General features: G+C 48.4%; 1 protein-coding gene across 2 annotated transcripts in view; it reads left to right on the plus strand.

The window, feature by feature from the left end:
* Babam2 (BRISC and BRCA1 A complex member 2) overlaps positions 1-24,875 on the plus strand; it is a 380,906-nt gene that overhangs the window by 350,943 nt on the left and 5,088 nt on the right. For both annotated transcript variants that reach the window (XM_006984821.4, XM_076559269.1), the window contains one exon: positions 617-770. In XM_006984821.4, the coding sequence (XP_006984883.1) occupies positions 617-770 (154 nt within the window). The remainder of the gene's footprint in view (positions 1-616; positions 771-24,875) is intronic.

Below are 24,875 nucleotides of genomic sequence, written 5' to 3' on the forward strand. Positions count from 1 at the left end.
TGTGGAGATTCGCTGCTTGATTGGAAGCAGAATGATAATTTTATTTTTCTGGTAGTCTGGTTGGCTCATCCTATAAAGTAGAGAGATTATTGAAGGCCTTCTTTGTCCCTTTTCCAAGTTTGTTCTTGAAAACCATCCTCTATCCTGCCCTCCCACATCAAATTACAGATGAGGAAGACACTGTCCCACCCTTGAAGAGCTATGGCATAATCGAAACTTAACACAGCTCTGTGGCCGGTTCTGCACTGGCTGATGGACAAGGCCAGGGCCAGGACGTCCGACAGGGTGGGATGCCATCCTGGTTATGCTTTCCACATGCATTCTGTGGTGGTCTTTCAGCACTTTCACGGCATGCTTCAGGGTGGTGACACTGGACTTCATGTTGATCTGCCTCCAACTAGATTTGACACTCCTGGAGGCAGGGACGATGCCCTACATTCCTTGGTCCCTCGCCCCATGGCTTTGATCTAAACCTCAAGCAGTATTTTTGTTTCTAACCTTCATGTACCCAACATTCCGATTTAGCAAAAAAAAAAAAGTGTCCTAACTTTGAACTGTTTAACTTAACTTTTAACGGTTTAACTCTAACTTTCTTTTCCTTTTTCTGTGTTCCCAGTTGACCTGCCCCTGTTTTTTCCTCGCGATCAGCCAACGCTCACGTTTCAGTCCGTCTATCATTTTACCAACAGTGGACAACTTTACTCCCAAGCACAAAAAAATTACCCATACAGCCCCAGATGGGATGGAAACGAAATGGCCAAGAGAGCAAAGTAAGTGAATCGAATGTTCTTTCTTCAGAGATCCGTGTGCACATACAGTCCAGGGTCGACTAGACACTACTCAGGAGGCTAACTCCTGCCCGGGGCTTGTTTTTAAAAGTGTGATTAAAACACAGCACCCCCACACACACACTTCTTCACTGTCCATGGTGCCTTCATGCCACAGTTGCAGAGGTAGTCGTCACAAGAGAGAATATCGGAAGTCAGCGTTGTCTCCAGCTTTAGATTTAAACATCAATCTCTTCTGTCGCCTCCTCACAGGGAAGCTGACTTGGGTCTGGTGTCTCCTCATCCTGTTTCTGTTGATGGCTAAGACTGGCCATGAGTGGCTTTTTTTGGTAAATTGATTGTAGGACATATAAGAACTCTACCTTTCTATTTGGATTAGAGAAATACTAAATAGCAAGTTGAGTTGTTGATGAATAATGTCAATAATAAAAACGTTGGCAGCTGCTTGTATATGTTTTAAAAGGTAAATTTCAAATGTTGATAAACAGAGTTCCTATCGAGTCGTCAGTATATGGATTCAGTAGCTACTTTTTCAGGGGAGGCTGCATCTCTTGAATTGTGTCACGTGTCTCCTGTGTGTTGCATGGGTGTGTCTTGGTTACATACTCAGATACACAGACTGCTTGGATCTGTCTGCTGACTCCACTGTGGATGCAGCGGCTCAGTGGAGGCTGAGGTCAGCTGGCCTTCACAGTTGAGAGGGGAGGGCTGTCACTTCAGTCACAAGGATCCAGTTGATACGGAAGCATGCTGATTGCTTCTGGGAGATAAGACTTCGTTGTCTACAGCAGCAGTCTGTAGACCGTTGCCTCCTAGAATTGCTCCTGAAGAAGCAATAGATTGAAATGGTAGTTCCCCCCAAAATAAATCATGGTGTGACGTGTGGTTAGTACTCTATCACTCTGAACAGCCATATGCACACACCTGTGATCCCATCTGAAGGGTGTGCAGAGCCAAAGAATCATAGAAATGAAAACTGTCTAGTAAGCATCTTCTTCATTTGCTCATCCAGTATTTATTAAGCATCTACATGGTCCAGGCACTGTGTGCTGTGTTGAGGATGGCAGGATAAGCCAACTGGAAACTATCCATGGCCTCCTGGAGCCCAGCAAGGAGATGAATCATACCAAATTTCTGACAGTTTTCAAGTACCTGCTAACAGAAGCTGGCCTTCCAGACCTAGAGACTTGTTGATCATTAAGACCCCTTGTTCTTACCTCCCCCCATGTCCTGATACAGATTTTCTTCCCAGGGGAACCTCCTGTCATCTCCATTGTCCCTTTAGTACAAAACCTTCATGCATGGGAGGCTCAGGGTTCTACTCAGAGTGCCCTTCTCCAGCACTCCAACCACCCCAAATCCTATGTGCAACCCAGAGTTGTAATCTGCAACTGTGTGCCTTTCCCCTTTCTGTCCGGTATACTGACGTCTGAAATTATATTTAAGGAAAAAACAATCATGCAAATTAACTAGCAACAACTATTAAGACCTATGTTGAAATGAATGGAACAAAGCAGATAGAAAGCAAGGTTTCTGTTTGAAGTCTTGGAGTTGTTTACTTATCTGGTCTTTCCCTGTGTATACAGGATCTGCCCTTAGAAGATGGGCCATTATTTGTGGTATGAGCTCCGGAGTCAGAACCAGACATGTCTTTGTGGTTTCCATGGCAAAGCTGTCTTGGTGTGCGTGTGTGTACTTCTTAAGCAGGCATTTTAGCATGTAGGAATTGAATCTTTAAGGAGCTGTAGACCACGAGCCTGTGATTTCAGTGTAGGAATATCGTAAGTGAAGCCTGTTTGTCTTAACAGATTGGTTCAGACTTTCAAGACACATTTGCTTTATGTTAACACCAGTCTAAAGAAAACATCTGAAGTCGTGTTAAAGAAATCTGCCTTCTACTTCAGGGAAGACGAATCCATTTTAGATGTAATAAGAGAGACAGCCAGCAGCTCGTGCTAGCTACAAGAAATCACTTAAAGGCCCCATTCTTTAATTATTCTGAGTAATTGCATGGGGCTGTATCAGAGACCAGGTAATGGGTAAACATAAGCAAGAATTGTCCTGTGGTCCTGTCTGAAAACTCGTAGGAAGGCATGGAGGAAAATGTCAAGCGAAAAGAAAGGCCAGCTGAAACATTCTTTGCATGCCCCGTTTCTGCATCCTGTGAAGATACTGTACACAGTACGTACAAGGCTATAATTCACTTGGGGAGCTCTGCCCACGACATAAACACTCTCATGGTTTAGAACAGCCCCAAAGCCCTTTGAGTGAAATCAGCTGTTTACACTGCCTGTTAAGAGGCTGCTCTAAGCATGTGCATTAAGAAAGCACAGATACTTCCTGGCCCTGAAAAGCCAGGGCTTTTCCTACCACACTGCCTCTTGCTGATGTCAGTCCAGCCACTTCTGCCCTCAACAAGTGCCCCAGAGTGAGTGGGCATGGGCTCAGGGTTATGCATGCCCCGGTTCCGACCACAGAGCTTAATCCTATAAGCTCTGTAGCCTCGGGCGGACTGCATAATCGCGCTGAACTTCATCTTTGAAGACAGGGTTGGACTCCCCTCTGCTAAACGAACTTGCTGGGAAGGGACAGTCAGTGAGAGAGCATACTGAACAATGGGAATGTCCCTTCTGCTCTGTCTCTCAGTGCCTGTGCTCACAGCTCTGATCCCCTCGTCCTCCAGCCTTCCTCCAGATGGGTTTCCTCACATACTCTAAACTCCCAGGCAGCCCCGCACCACCTCCTCTCCAGGCCTGGACTCTGCTCACATGCTCCTCTAGAATCTCTTTTATGCTATTTTTAGTTTTTACATCTTTATATATGTCTCTTCCCTTAACCAAATGGTGAGATCTTTAAAGGCAAAAGCTTGCCATAATTATCTTTTTATTGTAGTATAATTTACAATGCTGTGGACAGATTTTTATGTAAAGACTGTCTCCATCTTATAATGGCTCAGTTTATAATTTTTGAACTATGTAGTGGTCTGAAAGCGATATGCATTCAGTAGAATCCATATTTGAAGTTGTGATATTTTTCTGGGCTAGTATTATTTAGTACAGTGCTCTATGCTGTTCCAGAAAACAATGGCAAACCACAGCTCCCAGGGAGGAAAAACAATAGTCTACAGTGTGCTATTATACTTATGTCTCTTTTTTTGGCGGGGGGGGGGGGGGGGGGGGGGAGGGCGGGGAGGGTTGAGACAGGGTTTCTCTGCGTAGCTTTGCACCTTTCCTGGATCTCGCTCTGTAGACCAGGCTGGCCTTGAACTCACAGAGATCTGCTTGCCTCTGCTTCCCAAGTGTGCACCACCAATGCCGGGCCTGCTTATGTCTTCTTAATGTATTGGTCCTTCTGCCATTACAGAATGTCTGTATCTGGTAAGGCTTTTTAACTAGAAGTCTTCCTTAATGTTAAAATAGATTGTTTTTCTACATATTTTTATGCTGTCTTTCTTCATCCCTTTTTGTTTTATTTCATCTCTGTATATCTGTATGTCCTGAAACCTTTTATAGATTTTGATTTTTTTAAATCTATTCTAATGGTCAGTGTCCTTTAATAGAATTATTTGGTTTGCTTATACTTAATATAACAAATGAAAAAATAAGAAAAAAATATATAACAAATAAGCTCATTAAGCTTAAGTTCTACATCTTGCTTTTTTAAAAAAAAAATTTATTTCCGCTGTTCTTAGTTCCTTTGTCTTTCTCTTCTTGTGTTCTTTTGGTATATTGAAGTATGCTTTTCTTTTCTCTTTCTCTCCCTTATATCATTTATTGGCTTCTTAACTATCTCTTCATATATTTTGGTTATATATCAGTAAATATAACCTTTGACACATGAATTAATATTAATAGCTATTATTAATTAATTACAGTGTTTAATACCTAATATCAAATCCTAAATCTAAAACAAAATAAGCCTCTTTATACCCTCAGTTAGCCTTTGTGTTATGATAGCTATATGTTTTGGTTTTGCATGTGAATTCCACAATAAATTGACTTTTAACAGTCAATTAGCTTTAAAAATTTTTTCTAGCCAAAGGAAAACTACAGCCTACTTCCTTCCAGAGCTTCTAGATAACAGGTAGTAGGGAATCATTTCCTTGCCAAAGGGGGAAAGTTTTGTTTTGTTTTTTTATAGGATCTCACTATCTAGCCTTAGCTGTCCTGGAACTCCCTATGTAGACCAGACTGACCTCAAACTCAGGGACCCACCTGCCTCTGCCCCTCTATTTGCTGGGATTAAAGGGGTGAGTCACCCCACCCAACAGAAACTTATTTTTAAAATCTTTTTCAGAAAAACCATCGGAGAGATCATATCTACTATATAGGCCAAGAACATTGAGACTTACAGTCATTAACAAACGTGACATTCAGGTGCTTCTGCTTTCCCAGTAAACCTAACCGGTGACAGGTGACAGAGAATCCTCTCTCTTGTAGGATCACCCCTGCAGCAGCCCTGCAGAAATTCTTCTGTCCCTTTGTGTAGATAAAGAATTCCCAAGGGTACATAGCTAGCTTCTTGTACAGCAAGGACTCAGCAGTTCCTGGAGCTCCGGCCTCACTGTGCATTCACAGACAGATGGATGGACACAGTCCCCACTCCCTTCACCGTTAGCCCAAGTCCCCTTTCACGGGGCACTGGCATCTCCGTGGCATGCTGCAGAGAGGAAATGTAGGTGGCACTTGTCGGGCACTGACCCTGAAGTCCTGGCAGCTGGCTCAGCCCTGTTTCTACCATTCAGTGGCTGGGCAACTTTGGGGATACGCATAATCCTCCTGAGTCTTTGTCTCCTTGTCTATAAACTGGTAAAGACTTGCTTAGAGGGTCACTGCATGTCACATAGGTTTATGGGTCTCTGCGATGCTGTCTAACTGATTACCACAAACTTCCCATCATAAAGCAGCACAGATTTTTACACCACAGTTTTGATGGGCTGGGAGGCCCACAATACCATGCTTGGGTCCAGACAGCTGCAATTAAGATTTAGGCTAAGACTTCCCTAAGTTGATTCGGGATGTTGGCAGAGTTCCGTTCCCTGGGGCAGTTGGACTCAGGACCCTGTGTCCTTATTAGATGTCACCTGGAGATCACTCTCAGTAATTAGAAGCTGGCTTCCTTCCCTGCCTTATAGCCGCTCCATTTTTAAGCCCACAGCAGTACACCAAATCCTCCTCGTATTTCCAGTCTCTGTCTTGTGTCCCTGAGCTCCACACCCCGATTTAAAGGGCCCATTCCACTGAGTCAGTCAGCCTCCCTTTCGTAAAGTCATCTGTACCGTAGATGACCGCCTAATTGCCGGAATGGAACTCACTGTTCTCAGCGTCTCAGCTGTTACAGGGAGCGTAGACTCTTAGAACTCTGCCTGCTGTTCAGGTAATGTGTTGGCTGTCTGGCGGACTCTGACATGTGGTGAGCATGCAGTAGATGTTACCTGTCGGTGTGCTTGCTTACAGAGTACAGGAGATTTCCATAGTAACAGCCAATGGCATCAACACTGAGGCGTACCACAGTCAAAAGCTCCAAACCCCAGCGACCTGACCAGAGATCTAAAATCTTAGGCTCCTGGCTCCTAAGGATTTCCATCTCACCCTCACTCGCTTAATCTGTATGAAATAACCACTTTAAAGGACAAAAAGCAAAATAAGATACCTTAGTATCGTGTAGGTACGAAGATTGGAGGGGGCAACCTTTGTATAGTCCTGTCTGGTCAGTGAGATCTACACATAGATGGCATGACTGTTCATGAATTCCATTGTGTACTGCATCAGGTCGGTCCTAGCAGAGGGCTGGGGAGCTTAGAATAAGGCTGAACCCCCAAAGCGCCTACTTCAATGGTTTGTCACACGAAAATCCCTAACATAAAAGGAATCACTAAAGATAGTTCAAAAATAACTCTGTAGACAACACACAGTGGTACCATCATGTGCCTCCCCACACCATTTTCCATTTCCCCTCCTGCCTCAAGGTCAGAAAGAGTTTTCTTACCCTCCCAGAACAGTGCATGGCTTCCCGTGTGTTATCTTTTCACTGTTTTCTCTTATCACTTGATATCCAGTTGTCTGTGCAGAATAACTTTGTCTTTAGCAAATCTTTTTTTAATTGTATGTTACAGATTATTTCAAGGGCTTTTCATTGTTGCTACTTTAATACTCTCAAATATACTATGGGTTGTTAGGTTGGTTCTTTTTTTCCTTCAAAGTTCTTATTACCAAATGCTCTAATCCAGTCTCATGCATTAGTCCTTTAAATAAAACATCTAAATATAGATCGCCCCCTCTTAATTCAAGAGATGGAGATAGATGTGGTATCAGAATTTGCACCCCCATCCCCGGCCCTCTCCATGACGTCTGTAGTTGTTCTGGGACCCTGGACTACAATGTGGAAATCCTGGTTCCACTTGGACCCTCACAGCATGGTGGGGAGAGGCCTGTGGCCTGAGACTCCTCGGAGGCTGGGGCATGGCATCCAGGTGGTTGCAATGGGAGCTTATTTCCCCAGGAGTCGACCACTCTTCCTGGCTGACTGTTGTTAGCTCCTGGGTCACCTGCCGATGCCTTATTTCTATGGCGCTTGAGCTGTGGTCGGCCCTGTTCCCCCCAGTCCCCATGGCTAGTGAGCGGGCAGCTTGGGAACCCACTAGCTCTGTGCTTCTCACCCTCCTCATCCACACTTGGCTAAGTTCTGGGGAAAACCCTGGTGGGGACCAGATGACTGTCTCCAGGCCCATGACTGATTTCATCCTATCCCTTCTCTTCATGTCTGTATTCCTGGACTCTCACCTGACATCTAGCGATACAGAGTCAGTCAGGAAGGTAGGAGATGTGGCCGGCTTGGCTCAGTCACTTTCCAGGTCCCCTGGACAAAGGGCAAAGAGGGATCAGAGGAAGCATTGGCTGAAGGCAGAGCAGCCCAGGCTAGACTCCAAGGAAGTCCTGTCCCAGGGGCCCGTGGGACAGACCTTGGGACAGACACGCAGCTCAGTGACCGCAGTGATTCATGGACATTCTTCTTCGTCTCTTGCTTTGCCCTGTTTCCTAGGACCAGTTCCCTTTAAAAAACTCCCAACCTTCTCTCAGCTGAACTCCCCTTGAGAGCAGAGGGAATTTTCCACGCCGGGGCTGCCTGAGCACCCTGAGAGGACAGTGCAGGACCCAGCACTAGTGAGCCGGCAGGCTCTCAGAAGGCTCCAGCCGCCAAGGCCTGCCTTCCCTGCCTGCCTGGGCTTCTCTGTGACCGAGTCCCTGCGTCCCTCCGAGCTTTCCCTCACAGGGTGTAGAAATTTAGAAGCTGAGGAGAGAAAAGCGAAATAAACAACGTGGAACGATGGCTCCTCAGAGAATCGGTTTGAAGAGTCTCTTCAAGGGACACGCTTTGTTTTTCCTGACAGAAGACGGAGCAACAGGGACGGGAGGGATCCAGTTCTGCCTGACAACAGGCATCCTCTCCAAATTGCGTAGGTCAGAGGGAGCGTGTTATTTATTAGAGCCCGACATCTGTTGCTGTGATATGATAAGCTCCATTAAAAAGCCTGGCCATCAGTCACTGCTTATACAGCTTCATCCCAGAACGAGCCTCCCGGCGTCCTGGGAGCCTTGCACAGCCTGGACTGTACCAGGCACCAGCATTTGCAGCCCTGCCCTGCCTCCCCTCTCCCCGGGACCGCCAAGCAGAGCAAATCCCCTCAGCAGGACCCCGCAGCCCATCTCTTCTCAGGCCTTCTTTCTGTCTGCTCCACGGAGGGCTTGGTTCTGAGCTCTCGGTCCATGCTGCTTTCTCCGTAGAAAAACAGGGTGTGGGCTTAAATTTCGGCCTCAGTTGTACAAGCCAAAAGAAGCTGGCCTAGGTTGGGCTTATCCGGGGAGAGCTGGGGGGTGGAGGGTCTGGGAGATCTCCACCTCTTTGCTGGGGAAAGCCGCTTGTTACCCCATTGTGAGGACTACTGAGTACTGAGGCATGAGTTCTAATCATACCGCCCCCTGCCTTGGGGAAAGTGTTTTCCATCACTAGGTGAGGTTGTCTGAATTATTTGTGAGTTACAGTCAAATATTTTCTTACTTACTCAGAAAAATATACAGAAAGGATAAGGTAGAGGGGGTCTGGTTTGAGGTTTTTAATAACACAGTGAAGAGGAATGTGCGTTTATTAATAGGATCAGAGTTCCCTTTGAACCTCTGGAAGAAGACATGTATAGGAAAACAAAGAAAATGCAAAGGATACTGGCTGTGAGCTAGGAGACCTGGATCTCATCCAGGCACCACTCTTAATTTCTTGTGTGATCTTGGGAAGGGCATGTCATTTTTCTGGGCCTTGGTACCCTCATCTGAAAGCAGCAGACGAGTACCTACCTGTTATCCCTGAACTCTGGTAGATTTGTGGGAATTTGAAGTGAAAAGCATCTTTAAGATAGCTTGTCATAGTTTTTTTTATCCATATTGAAAAACCTCCATCCCTGTCACCAGAGGTCAGACACCAGTTGAAATCTCACTACACAGAATTAGGGACACTGTGTACGTGATGCCGTCTGTACAGCCTGCATCCGATATTTATAGAACACTTCAGCTGTGGAATGTGCACACATATGCCCCGAACACACGCCCTGTAAAATAATTCGAGATGCAGTACATTTTCAGATGTCAAGTTCAAACAGCTTCCTGGGAATTAGGCCTGACTGTTCAGATGTGTGTCTTGGTTTCTGACAGGTGCCACCAGGGCTGCTCAGGGCTGTCATGTGTGATGTGGAGTCCAGCCAAGGCAAGAGGGCCCAGGCTCTTGTTTCTTTCACTTCTCATTAAGGCAGGCATTCTAGAAAAGAAAAAAAAAAAAAAAAAGGAGCATCAAAGGATGATCAGAGGATAATTAGGACCATTCATCCTGCGCAGATCATGGTGACGAGCAGAGGCCTGGCTTCTGTGGGAACAAGAGTCTCTCTTGTCTGTTATCAGATCATTTGGCACAAGGCCCGCCGGTGAAAATGAACTAGATCGTGCCTGCTGAAGTAGAGCTGGTAGAAAGAAGCAAAAATAGTGACGCGGTGTAGATAGGTCTCTCGTGATCCTCAGGGATCCCCAAAACTCCGTAGCCATCGGCAGGGCTAGCCTGAGTGACCATGCAAGGGGGTAGACTTGACAGTGAGGCCAGGCTCACAATGAAGGGCACAGAGAAAGCTTTAGCAAGCAGCTAGTACAGCCAGCTAGAACTATGCTGAACTTGAGCCATTGTGGTAACAGTGCAATGAAATTAATGGCATGGAGTTGACATTCCGTCCATCAGGTTCATTTCTTGGAAGAATTTTTTATTTTATTTTATTTTACAATACTATTCAGTTCTACCTAACAGCCACAGATTCCCTTGTTCTCCCCCCTTCCTGCCCCCCTCCCCTTCCCCCCAGTCCCATTTCTTGGAAGAATTTGGTCAAGATGCCCGGTTCAAAGATGAGAACCCTGTGTCCCTGAAACTGGTCCTAAGCTGCTTTCTGATCTGCCTTTCCCCTGCCTCAAGTGGGCCTCCTCCCTGAGAGGGGGCAGCACATTGGAGTGGGGGGCTGGGGTGAGGGGCTTGCACGTGTGTCCCCACTGCCCACCCGTGAGGTGGCTTGGAATAACCTTCTGCTTCAGCTCACCCAGGGGGCTGAAGGCCTTGATAGCCACAGGATGTGCCCAGGATATCCTTGCGGAAACAACTTTCTGAGAGTCTAAAGGACCTTTAAGGAAAGGTAAACTACCCGCATAGCTAAACTTTTTATTGGGGTTTATAAATGAGAGAAAAGAGTCAGGGACATTACAGGGACAGGCCACAAGCAACCTGGCCCCTTCACAGGAACCTCCAAACGAGCAGGGGGCGGGGGACGTGCACAGTGAGAAGTAGGCAGAAAATTCCCGTGACTCCTGCCCTCCAGACAGACACTTAGTCATGCCCAGTGGAAAAAGAAGGCAGGAAAGCAGAAGTCAGCTCAAGAGGTCCCTAGGTAAACTTCATCCAAAGTCACTTCTGAGGAATTCAATGGAAATTCGTTGCTTTGTGTCCCGTGGAAGGTCCGTGCTAGGCTGCCCAACACAGAGAAGCAGGACACAGCAGTTATGCTAAGGGTTGCCAAATCCATTCAGCAAATATATAGGAAGTCACTACATACAGAACATGTGCCAAGCCCTGGGGACCCCAGCATGTACACACACACACACACACACACACACACACACACACACACACACCATTGCTGCTCGCTGGGTAAAGCTCAGCACCCATGTACCCATATTTCAGAGAACCCCAACTAGTGTGGCCAGTCACTAATGGCCAGACACTAAGGTCTTCTAGGGAATTAACTGCACAATATATACAGTGTGCAGGTCAGAGTGTGAGTGTTAGGGAATTAACTGCACAATATATACAGTGTGCAGGTCAGAGTGTGAGTGTTGATGGGGAGGTGATTGTAGTACCTGGCGTACTGCTGGTTAATGGGAGCTGCTGTTACTAACTGCCTTTTTTTTGTATGCAATAAGGTTTTCCCGACAAGCTTACGTGTTGATACATAGGCCTACCTTAATGTAGATAAGTAAATCCTACTAGAACCTTTATAACCTTGGAAATGGAAATAAAGGTGGTGAAATCATCATGTCTTCAGGTCGAGTTCTAGCGTGGACCCCTTGACCCTTTCATGTCAGCCTAGAGCTTTCCAAACCTACTCTGGTTCTCTGGTGTTCATTTGCCAGGTGAAGAGCCGGGGAGGTGGCCCGCTGGTAAGGTGCCAGCTTTGCAGGTCATCTGAGTTTGATCTCCAGAACCCACATTTAAGAAGCCAGATGCAGTGGTACATGCTTGTAGCACTGGAGAGGCAGAGGCTGGTAGATCCCTGAGACTCGCTGGCTGGTCACCCTAGCCTCCTTGGCAAGTTCCAGGCCAATGAGAGACCCCATCTCAAAAAAAAAAAAAAAAAAAAAAAAAAAAAAAAAAAAAAGGTAGCCAACACCTGAGGAACGACACCATGGCTGCCTGCCTCCACAGGCACCCCCACATGAACCCCCACAAACACATTCACACAAAAACAGGGCTGCCAGATGGAGCGGTTCAGAAGGCAGGGTGCCTAATAAAGCTTGATAAGTCACAAGTAAGTTCATGAAAGTATCTCCCTCGCAGAACATATTTACACTAAAAAGTCAAATGTTGTTTATCTAAAGTTGAACTGTTGTGGGGCCTCCTGTGTTGGTGGGCAAGTCCAGGCAGAAGTGGTCAGCCAGAGCAGTCTGCGTCTCTAAAAGCAGGATTTGCTCTTCTGGCCTTTCAGGTAATAAAAGCTCCACCCAGTGGACTTTGGGCAGAGACGGCCGTGCTGATGGTCCCCACTGTGTGGCCGTGGGGACGGATTTGAAACAGGAGGGATGTCCTGTGCTGTCTGCACATCGCTGTCTGTGGACCTGAACACACAGCTCGGACCTTCGGGCCTCTAGGGTGAAAGTCCGGTGGAGGATTTCTCTCCTCAGAACATTCTCACAGACAGTTAGCAGAACAAGCCCAGCCTCTGTGGTCTAGTAACTTATCCCACCAAGTAAGAGTGCAGTGAGCACCCTCTTCCTGGATTTGAGACAGCCCCCACCCCCAAAGTGCGACGCTAAGGGACTCACTGAGCACTGTTCCGGGACTCTGAGACGATGAGAGGACAATTCAGAAGGGAGGTGCTCCACCCCATCTACAGCTCTTGTGTCTTCCGTGTGCGGCCCTTGGTGATTATCCAGGCGGTCCGAGACTCCCCAGCACCCTTGTGTCTGAATGGTTTCTGTGGCTTGTATGATAAGCCGTGCCCAGGCTCCGTCTGGTACACTGTCCTTTGAGACACCCCACTCTAGAGAAGTATGTTTGCACTTCTCTCCTGAAGACAGTTGTTCAGCCCTCACAGACCAGGCTGGTAGGAACTGGTAGCATTTCCTAAGACCAGGCTGATCCCGGCCTGCCCGGTTCATGCTTCCTTGCTGCGTTCTCTGCCCCACCCTGACCAAGTGTTCTGTGGTTGAGATGGAAAACTCCACCTTAGAGAAGACAGTCCTTAACCTCAGATTCAGGGAAGACTGTCCACGTAACCTGAGGTGAGAATCAAAACAAAACAGGGCAGAGGTCTGAGCAGGGTCGTACCCTTGGATTTAAGAGTAACTTTGACCTCTTATTCCTCCCAGACTAGAATGATTATCCAGCTGCCAGAGCATTCTTAGAGGAATCACCCCATTAAATGGTGTCACTAGCAAGGTGGTATTAACCCTAAGACCAGTTTTATCGGAATGTTCTGGAAAGCAAACTTGACCGTGCAGGCAGAGCCAGCCCACGTGGAAGCCCAGAGCGTGATCATGGGATCTTCCACTCTTTTCAGTTTCTTGTTCTTGCCTCAACCTGTCAGGAGACCAAGAAAACTTGTTTTGAAAATGCTTGACAGCCAAAACAACCTGTTCTCAGCCTGGACAAGAGGGCCTGTCCTCTGACCGTTTCCGCGCTGTTGGGTGTCGGGCTCACTGCTGACTGGAAAAAACGAATTTGCTGCTTTCTTCTCATACCGTTCGCAGACAAGGGCCACAGCTTTCCAGTTCCTTTTGGCCTCTTTTCCCAGCCCTTCTCCTGAGACGCTTTAAGATTGTGTCTGAGTCTCCCTGAGAAATGACCGCGAGCAGCACACACTAGGCAACCCATACATAGCCTCTGCTTCCATCAATGCAAGCCGGCTATCCCAGCTTAGATGGGTTGTAGCCACACAGAGATGTTTAACCTGTGGTTTTCCACTCTGTTGTCGGTCCCTTCTGAAAGGGTGAAAGTCGTTAAAATCTCCAGTTATTCAGGTGGCCATTTTCTCTTCAACTTGGGCAGCTCCTGGCCTGCTCTGATCCCCACACAAAGCCTTGCAAACTCAGTCTTGGTCAACCACGTAATTCCATGAAGGAGTCATTTCACCTTGCCTCCTCTACACAGAGAAGGTGCAGACTAGAGAAGGGCTCAGTGGACAGTCAGCGGCCCACACTTCCAGCACCTGTTCTTATGAATAAAGTTTTATTGGAACACAGCTACCCCCATCCATTTGCATCTTGTCTAAAGCCATGATCAGCACAGAGCAGATTTGAATTGTGACAGAGTATATGACCTAACAAGCTGAAAATATTTAGTGTCTGGCTTTTTACAGAATGTGTGCTGGAGGAGATCTGAAGTCTCACAAGGCTTCTGGCCCCCAAAGTGACCAATAAAGAGCTGACTAGGAAAAGGGTCCCGTTCTTCCTCCCCATAGTTGGCAATACAGGACATGCTCTGCATTGTTGAACTGCTGTGTTTTTACAAAGTTTATTTTGCTACACGTCTGTATTTGTTCATTGGTCTGGTGGCTCTGGCACCCATGATGTCTACCAGTTTTAGGCAGGGTAGGGAGGTTGGGGGACCTTCCTTGGCCACGTGGAACTGACTGTATCCGGTGGCTTGGTTCAAGGTGGGACACCCATTTGTCCCCACATGGAGGGGAATGCTGATTTGAATACTGACTCATCCGCTTGGTAAACATGGTGGGTAAGGGAACCGCATGCTGTCTTCAAGAGCCCAGATGTCTGCCCAACCCTCTCCCACCCCTGCTCTGTCTGGATTTGCCTTGTCTCCCAGTCTGAGCAGTGGGATGGGGAAGGTGGCCAACGGTGGTGGGGTGATTGAGGAGCTCTGGCAAGAAGACCAGCGAGGGGTCGGAAGGGGCCTCTGACAGGTGAACTAGGAAGCACCTGATCTTTGTCACCTTCTCCCGCTCAAAGCCAATGCAAACAAGGTTGTCGTTTCTAGAATTTATTTCCCGGTAAATCTGCTTCTCATGCCTCTGTTCTCTACCAGCTTTCTAATGACCAAAGCTCGAAATGGCCCTCTCAGGACCCCTTGGTGTACAAGGAAGCTTTGTGCAGACTAGGAAAGGCTGCCTCTGCCCCCTTTGGCTTGGTACAGTTTCACTGATATCTTGGAATCAAGCGGTTCCTTTTCTCTGGTGCTGTGGCTCGGGGCGAACACGCAGCCTAGCCAGCTGAGCACTGGCTTTGGATCAGTCCCCACTTTCTGCCAGGGCGGCACCAGTTGCTGGTCTCCCAGATGCAGGAGCAGCTCCTGACACCCACCCACTGTATCTGCAATCCCGTAATATGATCCTTACTGGCCAGCTTGTGGCCTCGCCTTTGAGATCACAGCAAACAGGGCTGGTCACTGGTCACACCCTTTCATACCTGCCCCCCACCCAAAGCGAGACTGCAATAAGAAGAACATGGCTCCCAGGTTCAGGGATGGAGGGTGGGTGCTCTGTGGCTGGGAGCGGAGACATGGTTCTCTTGTTCAGGCCTCTTTAGTTCAGGTCCTCATGTTGGCCCTTCTTTGCCACCTTCTTCTGACCTAAAACTAGCTCAGCTTGAGGCATGCACATGTTTTTAAAACTCTTTGTGCTATCTCAAGGCAGCACCTAACAGCACCAAGAAATGTGCTCAGAGGCCCGGAGTAGATGGGCCCCTCGTGGGGGGAGCTGACCTCATTCCCGAGGCATTGGGTTACATGCTGCCCAGTGGGCACAGGGATGCCATTCCACTGGGACACCAGCCACCCCCACACAGTGTGCTGTAGAACTGTTTGTAGGAGGCTGTGGTGAGCTCCCTATGGATCCTGCCTTGTGGTCACATCTGATTCCACTCCTCAGTTCACACTGGGAATTATCATTGGACAAGCATGTGAACGAATGTCCGAAAGATCTCTATCTTCCCCTTCTCAGCCTGCATCTGACATGGGCTCCCAGAGTTCAGAGGCTAGAGGAGGAGGAAGGGAGAGAGGCTGGGTGCTGTCCTTATTCTCAGTTTGAAAAGACTGTAGAAAGAGAAGGAATGCCATTCCTCGCTGTCTTGAGCCCTTAACATAGACAGAGTACCCTACTAAGGAGCAACCGTGTCCTATGGATACAGCACTTCCTTCTTGGTGGCCTTGATGGAGTTGTGAAGATGAAGGACAGACAGGCTCATGGGCACCATCTACCCCATGGGGAGAGAGCAAGGTGGGCAAATGTGGTCAGTATGGGACTGGCCAGGTATGGTAGCATGTGACCTGTGACTGTGCCCAGGGCCTGAGGTTGCAAATGCACTGCTTCCGGCCACCAGACTCCTGATGTTGCTGAAGGAGGCTGTGGAGGCCGGACACGGGGTTGAGCAGCACTCCAAGGGTCCCGTCATGTAGAACGCGGTACACCACAGACCGTGTTATTCCTGTCCCGTGTCTGAGCTTCATTAGCCACAGAAGGCACCAAAGACCCTCCCAGACTAGTCGTGTGCTGTTGGCAAGGCACTTGGTGACGTACAGGTCCCTGTTTGACACTGGCCAGTTCTGGCCTCACTGCAAGCCTGTTTGTTCATGGATATTGTAGAATAGAGTATAACAGGATTTATTTATTGTAGGGGTGAGTAACAGGATCTATTCTTTACATTCCGTTATTTGATTACAATGAAGTTATTTTTAAAAGCACATTATAAATTGCAAACTATCAAGCGCCAAGTTAGTTCATTCACTTAACCAGCAAACACTGGAAACTTACATGGTACCAGGCACCAGTTAGACAGTGGGTCCAGACCTCCCTGGAAGCTTTCAAGGAGGGAGAAGACTCAGTTGGTAAAGTGCTTGCCACGCAAGCCTGAAGATCTGAGTTCGAGGCTCAGCACCCACGTAACAAGCCAAGCACGGTGATGCGCACTTAAAGCACTGGAGAGGCAGAGACGGGATCCTGGGACTCACTGGCCAGCGATCACAACCTAATGACAGTCCTCAGGCACAGACAAAGTGGACAGCTCCTGAGGAAGGACATCTGAAAGTTGACCGCTAGCCTTCAGACACATGCACGCACGCGCGCGCGCGCACACACACACACACACACACACACAGATTCAGATCAGAGGGAGGGTGGAAAGAAAACCAAGGTGCCTTGAGTTCTTCTGTGGCTGGCGATATGCTTTTTATCACCTAAGCAGAGAAACACGTGGAGACCCAAGCACTTCCCCAAACACACAGAGAGCAGGTGATGGTCCCTATCAGGATTTCATTCTGATGCTAACGCTCAGGTTCTTCCCTGACAACAGCACAGTTGCAGGGTGTTTCCCTGGCCGTGGAAGAACCGGGAAGCTCCATCTCCAGTCCCTCTGTCCTTTCCCAGTCTTGTCCCACTGAACGGCCCAGACCAAGCCAAGGCCAGAATGATCCTCTGGGTCTAGACCAGGCTCTAGGAATCATGCAAAGTCAAAACAGAAGCTGGCTGTACCCCCACAACCCAGGCCTCATACTAACCAGGGAGCAGATTTTAGGAAAACAGCACTGGATGCATGCTCAGGATTCCTTCCATGGTAGGCCACTGTGACAAAACTCTCACTCACACTCTTGGTAGGGGAGGGTGTGTGTCCTCTTGGGCGGTAAACAGAGCAGTCGGATCCAGAAATCTCTTGAGAGGGGTGGTATCGTCTCCAGGAGAGCTAGCTTCTTGAAAGATCAACTTTGCAGAGGCTTCCACGTGCCCTTCTGCCTCTCACCAGGTCCGGGTGCCTCTCTTGTCTTTCTATTGGTTCCCAGATCACCGTGATGCATCCTTTACACAGTGTAATACCAAGCATGTATTCCAGCAAAGTGGAGTGGAAGGACAGAATGAGAGCGAAGCGTAAAGAACAAAAAACTAGAGAGATTACTGTTTGTCAGGATCTTCTACAGAAACTAGAATTCATGGGAATTGACCGTTCTTGCATAAAGAACAGAACCATAGCAGGGTGGTAGCACACACCTTTGATCCCAGCACTTCTGAAGCAGAGGCAGGCAGATCTCTGTGAGTTCAAGGCCAGTGTAGATTAAATAGTAAATTCACTACATAATGAGACCCTGTCTGAAGAACTGTTGGAAAGGCGAGAGAGCTGGTCAGCAGTTAAGAGCACCACTGGCTGCTCTTCCAGAGGACCCGGGTTCAATTCCCAGCACCCACATGGCAGCTCACAACCATCCATAACTCCAGTTCCAGGATATCCAATGTCTCTGTATATATTCTGTATGCCACCAGTCATGCGTGTAGTACCGAGACACAAATGCAAGCAAAATACCCATACATATAAAATAATGAAACAAAATTTAAAAACCTAAAGAAGACTAGACCTATAGGTGGACAAGGGGTATAACTCAGTGGTAGAGCGCTTGCTTAGTGTGTGTCAAGCCATTGGGTCAGTCTCCAGCACTAAAGCAGAAAAATAATAGGTCCTTAAGAAGAAAGAACATCCATTCTGTCAGCAGTCAGTCATTCGATGGGAATTCGGGGTATTTCTGTGTCACTGAGATGCTGCATCCACCTGCCCCAAGATGAGCCCAGAAAGCACTAGAGTCGACCTCCAGAGATAGAGCAAAGTAGTCTGAAGAGCTGCATCTGTAGCTTGGCAGACTGCAATACCAAAGCCAGAAACACTCAGGAGACTCCCCCTCACACTGACAGAGGCAGGACCCGGCTCAGGTGGCACAGCCTCCAGCCACCCAACCGCTGTGGGCATGACCCGCAGAACTCGGGCCAGGGCTTACCACAAAAATGGACAACTTCCGTGCAAGTATTGAGTTCTCTGTCCCAGAAGGCACCCAAGAGTGTCACCCCGCACCAGTGCCATTAGGGCAAGCGCTGCCACAGACAGCCTGCTCAGATCTCTGCCAGCACTGTGTTTGTCCAGCACCAAATTGGTGTTCACCAGTTAGCCAAGGCAGGATAGCTGGGGGATGGTTGACACAGGAAACGCCATTGCAGAGCCCGATGCTAACTCAGGCCTCCGGAGAGAAGGGATTGGATTTCCAAGAGGCAAAAAGGCCTCCCAACATGCTTCAGGGTACAGGAAAGTATCCTGCACCCGTGAAATAAAGGGGCTTCTACCTAGCTGGCTCCCAGACTTGAGAATGAAAATTAATTATTGTTTGTGATACACTTTAAGATCCCCGATGAAAGGCCTTGTATAAATGCAAATTATTATTATTATTATTATTATTATTGTTATTGTTATTATTGTTATTAAAGATGCTAGACGTCTGGCCTGCTACATAATGCCCTGGCACAGCTCTGAGCAGAAGAGAAAGTTTTCTCACTGGCAGTAAATGAGTGAACCAAGGAGAACTTGGACCATGAGTAAAAGCAAAGCACAGAGCTCCCTTCCAGGGCTAGCATACAGCTTCCTGACCCAGGAGTCAAATGTCTATGTGTTCCCTGAGGGCCAAGGGCCCTGCGTGCATGCATTTCTTTACCCCTGCAGGAACCAGCCAGCTCTAGGCCATGAGCTCACTCAGTGTGTGAATATCTAGTTGTCTATTCATTTGAAGGATGGAAGGATATTGTCCATCATTCTTAGGATCCTAGGTCAAATATGGAGGTACAGAGGAGCTATATAGAAGTCTCAGACAGCCAGGCAGCGGTGGTGGCGCACGCCTTTAATCCCAGCACTCAGCAGGTGGATCTCTGTGAGTTCGAGGCCAGCCTGGTCTACAGAGTGAGTTCCAGGACAGCCAAGGGTACACAGAGAAACCCTGTCTCAAAATACCAAAAAAAAAAGAGGAAAAGGAGGAGGAGAAGAAGAAGAGGAGGAGGAGGAGGAAAAGGAGGAGGAGGAGGAGGAGGAAGAAGAAGAAGAAGAGGAGGAGGAGGAGGAGGAGGAGGAGGAGGAGGAAGAGGAGGAGGAAGAGGAGGAGAAGAAGAAGAAGAAGAAGAAGAAGAAGAAGAAGAAGAAGAAGAAGAAGAAGAAGAAGAAGAAGAAGAAGAAGAAGAAGAAACCGCCACCTCAGACATGTGCAGTGCCTCTGATAATGCTTATTAAGACTTGGAGGGAACCCCTCTAGCAAAACACAAGAAGAAGTCATTTATTAAATTACTGCTTCCCACTTGAGAAACTACCTATGAGTAACGTGGGTGGGTTGACACTAAAGCATTGTAATAACAAACAATGACAGATAATAATATACTTGAACTAGCAGTTGCCTTAGAAACCATCCCTTCATTTTACACATGAGGCTTCTGGGGCCCAGAGAGGTAAGGTGGCTTATCCAAGATCACACAGCAAGCAAACAGCTGGAATGTCTCGAGCATCCGCAGGCTGGGTCCCTACATCCATTGCATTTGGATCAAAGGCATCCCATTTTATAGCTCTCAGCAACAACTCTAGAGAGTTTTAAGCTTCCAGATGACATCCATGGTAAAGAAAGCTTCTGGGTACCCTTTGTTCTCCTGGGACTCATTATTTAGGGAACATTTGGGGTGCCTCCAGTGTCACCTGGGTGCACTACATGCACCTTTCCTGGAGTCCCTTTCCTTCCTTCCAAGCGAGCCTGGAAAACTTCAAAGAACCAGATGGGCAAGCAAGCTGATCAGGTTCATCTCTCTTGTGCCTTGTTATCACAGTCCTAATTCTGTCGAGAGATTACCCAGGGCAGGGGTACCAGTCAGGACTCAAGAGGTCCATCTGAGCATCTACAGGCGAAATGCAGGGACAATGAGAACTGGCCATGAGTAGGTCTTGAAATTCATTGCTGGGTAGTTGGCTAGTCTCATAAGAGTTTTAGTGGATGAGAAGAACATTCAGCTAAAATGATATTTGGTGTGGGGAGAGCCAAATCAAGCGATTTTTATCTCTTACTCCTGTAGATAAGGAAATGAAAGAATCATTTGTTTGGTAGAACCAGGGATGGAGCCCACTTCTCACCTCAATGGCTAGTGTTCACTCTCCTGGAAGTTATGGCAGGGTGGGAAGGAAAGAGTGTATCCTTTGGAGTCAGCAGCCCTGGATTCCTGATAGCATAACCTCCTGTTAGTGTGTGACCCTAGAAAAGCCACTGGACATCTCTGGATCATTGGCTTCTCACTGGTCAAAATAAAGACACCAGCCTGATAGTGGGGCCGTTAGGAGTCAATGGAAAACAACAGAGATGAATACACGCATCATGGGGTCTAGCATATAGCAGCCTCTTTCCTTCCCTTATACTCGTGGCTTCTAGATTTGTTTAACCACAGTCCACAGCACAAGTTTCACAAAACAGTATTTCCCCTGGCCCCATGTGACCCCCTCTGATTTTACTTATTTTAATATGGGTCAGGACCCACTGAATGGGTTTCACAGCCCAGTGTTTGAATAAGCCCACTTCACACCATGAATGGATGTCGTTTGCCTACATGGTACATAAGCCCTTTCTGTCTGTCCTCTTCCTTGTCTGTAACTGACACCTAGGGTCACAGAGAGCTGTGAGCACTTGCCAGGAGGGCACCGCAGGACCCTGAGCTGCTGTGGAGTGGAGTGGACCGGGGTGAGCCCTGTGGACCCCCCCTCCTCCTCTGTTTGCTCCCTGACCTCTCTAATGCACCTGTCACGAGTGGAAAGGATATAAAAGGCGCTCAGTCTGCCACAAGAGCTACCTGTCAGCACCCAGCCCGGAGGACAAAGACCCAGAGCACTGGGTGACCAAAAGCTATGCCCCCAAACCAACAAGTGTTTCCCCAGGCAGCTGGGGAAGTCATGAGCTGCTGCAGCCCCTAGACACTGAGGTCTAGCATTCACCCCCAAAGGTCATATTTGCTACCTGGTAAGCGATACATCATAAACACCCCCCCCCCCGAAACTCAACAGGGAAATAAGTGTTTTAAGCCTCCAAAGATTTGATGTCCTAAGGGTGATCTTGGTCCTTTGGGCCTATAACTAGACCCTGGGTCTAGCCTAATGCCCAGTGATGCTGTATGGAAACCCTGAGGCACCTCCCCCATGTGTTGAAGCCTAGACCCCACACATCCTTTGGTTCTTCCCCTTTTCCTTACTAAGCAGTGGAAAGCCATCTGTGACCACGAAGGTGACTCACCCCCATCAGATAGGCAGTCACTTCCCCCTAGCAGGTGAGCCGATGAGTACCCCTTCTTGTGGCCAGGGCCATGGTCAGATCCCTGCACCCTCCACGGGCCTTCACATTGCCGTCACATCCTGACCTCCGCCAGACTCCTGCTTGCCCTGGGCAGGGTAACCGGAGGATCTCCTGTGTGAGCATAATAGGCAGAAGGAGATGATCAGACCAGATGAACACAGGGCTGGGCTCTGCTTGGGCATCCAAGCTCCCAGCAGCATCTCATTCCTCGGTTCCTAACACCTACTACCTGCTGCTGCTCAGCCAGTTCATCCCAGTCCTTCTCAGGGGCCACATGAGCACATCACCCTCCCAGCCTTTCATCAGTGGGTTACGATGTATCCAGCGGTAACCAGAGAGGAAACACATGAAATGACTTGCTTGCCAGCCTTTAGACTGCCAGGCGCCCTCAGAGCAGATTTCATTCATTACGAATTATCAGAATTCGCCTGTAATGGGGCCTGAGGAAGGCAGGCACCAGACACTGAGGATGGGCCATCCTAATCTCAACCTTGGAGGGGCTTCAAGAAAAACCCTGTGTGGGCATACCGTGATTCTACATCATAGTAAGGGACCATTGCAACCCAGCCTGCCCCCTGTGCGCTCTTCTCTGTAACAATTGTGAGCACTCCTTGTTATAAAATTGTATTGTTCTGAAGCACTCCACACACCTGAGGAATCGTGTAGAGCTGCTGTGTGCAGAATACTCATCGGGAAGCTGGGGGTGCAAAGGTGGATGTCTATGAGCAGGGATCGTTCCTCGAAGGGGTGTGGGAAACCACCTGGCATATGATAGAGGCGTTCACCCAGATGGAAGGCCAGCAGAGCAAGCCAGCCCTGTGGCTGGGGAGGCTTGAGGCCTTGGAATCCTCCTCCCTCCCGCCCCTCAATCAGCCAGCCCTGTGCCAGCTGCCTCTACTTTCCCATGCACTGCACTGGGGCATCGGGAGGGAACCAGAAATACTTGCATCCTGGGGAGTGAAAACTGGCCCCAACAATGGCAGTAACTGGTTACGAGCTGCCCTGACCCCAAAGGAACTGACCAGGCTCCGGAAGACCCAATGGCAGGGCTTCAGAAGGGCAAAGAACTGCTAGGTAATCCTGACCACTTTAGAAGTTTTAAATACCCCGTGATTCGGCAGGAACCAGATTCCATCCCAGTCCTTTGATGTGTAGAAGTGGTCTCTGAAGTCCTTCTGCAACAGCTTTTGAATGAGTTTAGCAATGCCTAGACCACAACCTCAGCCTTCTCCTAGGTGAGGAGGCAGGCTGCCTAACACACAGTCTAGACACAAGCCTAAACGGCCCCAACCAAGTCAGGTCATGCTGGCCTGCGATTGGTGTGCAGAGCGCCACGGAATTCAGCCTAAGGAAGTCGGGGGTTCCAGCTGAGGACAGGGGCCTGTGTCAGAAGCTTGATATCAGCTTGATATCAAGACTTTGTATCTCTGGTGTGCTAATTCCTCATCTCATAAGCTCGGGCACCCCCACCCCAACCCTCCCCCTGGAAACAAACCAGAGCTGCTCAAGGACTGGCCTGTGTAGCAAGACTGTCCACGAACCATTACAAACACTTGTATGTTCGTAAACCCCATACCAGAGAGCCAGGCCACCATCGCCCAGGGTCCAACAGCCAGACTGACTCCCACTAGCAGTCACAGACTCGCCATGGTACCCAGAGTTAGATGGGCAGTTGCTGCCTGGGCTTTGGAAGGTTTGGGGTGAAGGGCATCGGAATGGAAGCAGGTCTCTTTGTAGAGATCTATTATAAGCCTGGCCTCTTGACATGAGGCAAGAACCCAGGATGAGTCAGTATTTACAGTGGCGGTCCAGGACAATGAGGACAAGGCAGGACCAAAGACCACGAGGCATGATTAGCAGGACTTGTCTTACACTATTTACAGGACTGCTTTGATTTTCATACCACAATCGGTTTTCATGGTCCTGATGAAAAACATATGCCGGTTGAAGTCACAGCTGCAGAATTCAACTGGAAAAGGCAGTGAGAGCTATTAGGTGTTTAGAACTTGCCTCGGCTTTCAAAAATGACCTCTGGCTCGATTTATCGTGTTCTGGATTTGCTGACAGCAAGGGTCATCGCTCCGAAGCCCTTCTCCTAGCCCACCCTGCCCCAGCCCACCACCGCCCTGGCCTGGCTCAAACAAAACGTCACAGGGCGCATCTTACAGTTGCCCAAGGAAAAGCATTTTCTAATCCAAGTCCTGTTTTGGAAGAAGGCAAATGTTTAGGCTTTTGCAAAATAAAAAGATCTGTCTGAGGACCAGACCAAATAACTCTGCCCTTGTCTCGGGCAGCTGGTCATATGACTCTTAAACCCTCGCGAGTCAACAGCTGCAACCTCCTTCCTGACCAAAAAAAAAAAAAAAAAAAAAAAAAAAACACCCAGAGTAACAAACCCAGCAGGTTTGAGAGATGAGTGAGGACCTTTGGCTATAGAGCTCACCCTCAGATGCTACCAAGCAGATCAGTACTGAATTTCAAAGATGGGTGACCGTGGCTGCATGTCCAGTGTAAGAATAGGCATCTCACTGTCCTGGCTGCCAGTTCTGTATGATATGTGGGAAAGGAGGGCTCAGTTAAGAAGCCACAGGGAAGGTAAACTGAGGACTCGGACCCTCAGACCTCTATCCCTCTCCCCATAGAAGGCATCCCTTTTCCACGGTCCCACACAATGCTTATGGCTGTTTGCAGGAACTCTGAACCTCTCCCCCACTGCTTAGACCCAGCTTGGTCTCCATGGTAACAGTTGGCATCATTGATCATCTGTTAGGCCAGTTCCTATGTCAAGTGCTTACATGTAAGAGCCACATAATCATGCCCACATTATAGATGAAGAAACCAAAGCTAATGTCACTTGCCCAAGGGATCCGGCTCGTCAGGCACATGAACAGGCCTGAAGCTGAGGTCTGGCCGCCTTCAGAACCCACTCTGCCTGACCTGTCATCCACAGCCTGCAGCAGCATAGTTTAGTCAGCAGGCCAAGCTCTCGGCTGTGTGGAGGAGAGAGAAGTGTATCAGCCCTGGGTCCAAGGCCAGGAGGAGGAGGGCTGCTAAGGGCTGCATCTCCTGGCTTCTTGCCCTGTCCCACACAGACCTGACCTAGTCACAGCCTGGGATCCCTTCTCTGCCTTTTGCTTTCCGGGACTCTTGGGTTGTACTGGGTTTTCT

This window comes from Peromyscus maniculatus, chromosome 22 (assembly GCF_049852395.1).
Source record: "Peromyscus maniculatus bairdii isolate BWxNUB_F1_BW_parent chromosome 22, HU_Pman_BW_mat_3.1, whole genome shotgun sequence".
NCBI classification, from domain to species: domain Eukaryota; kingdom Metazoa; phylum Chordata; class Mammalia; order Rodentia; family Cricetidae; genus Peromyscus; species Peromyscus maniculatus.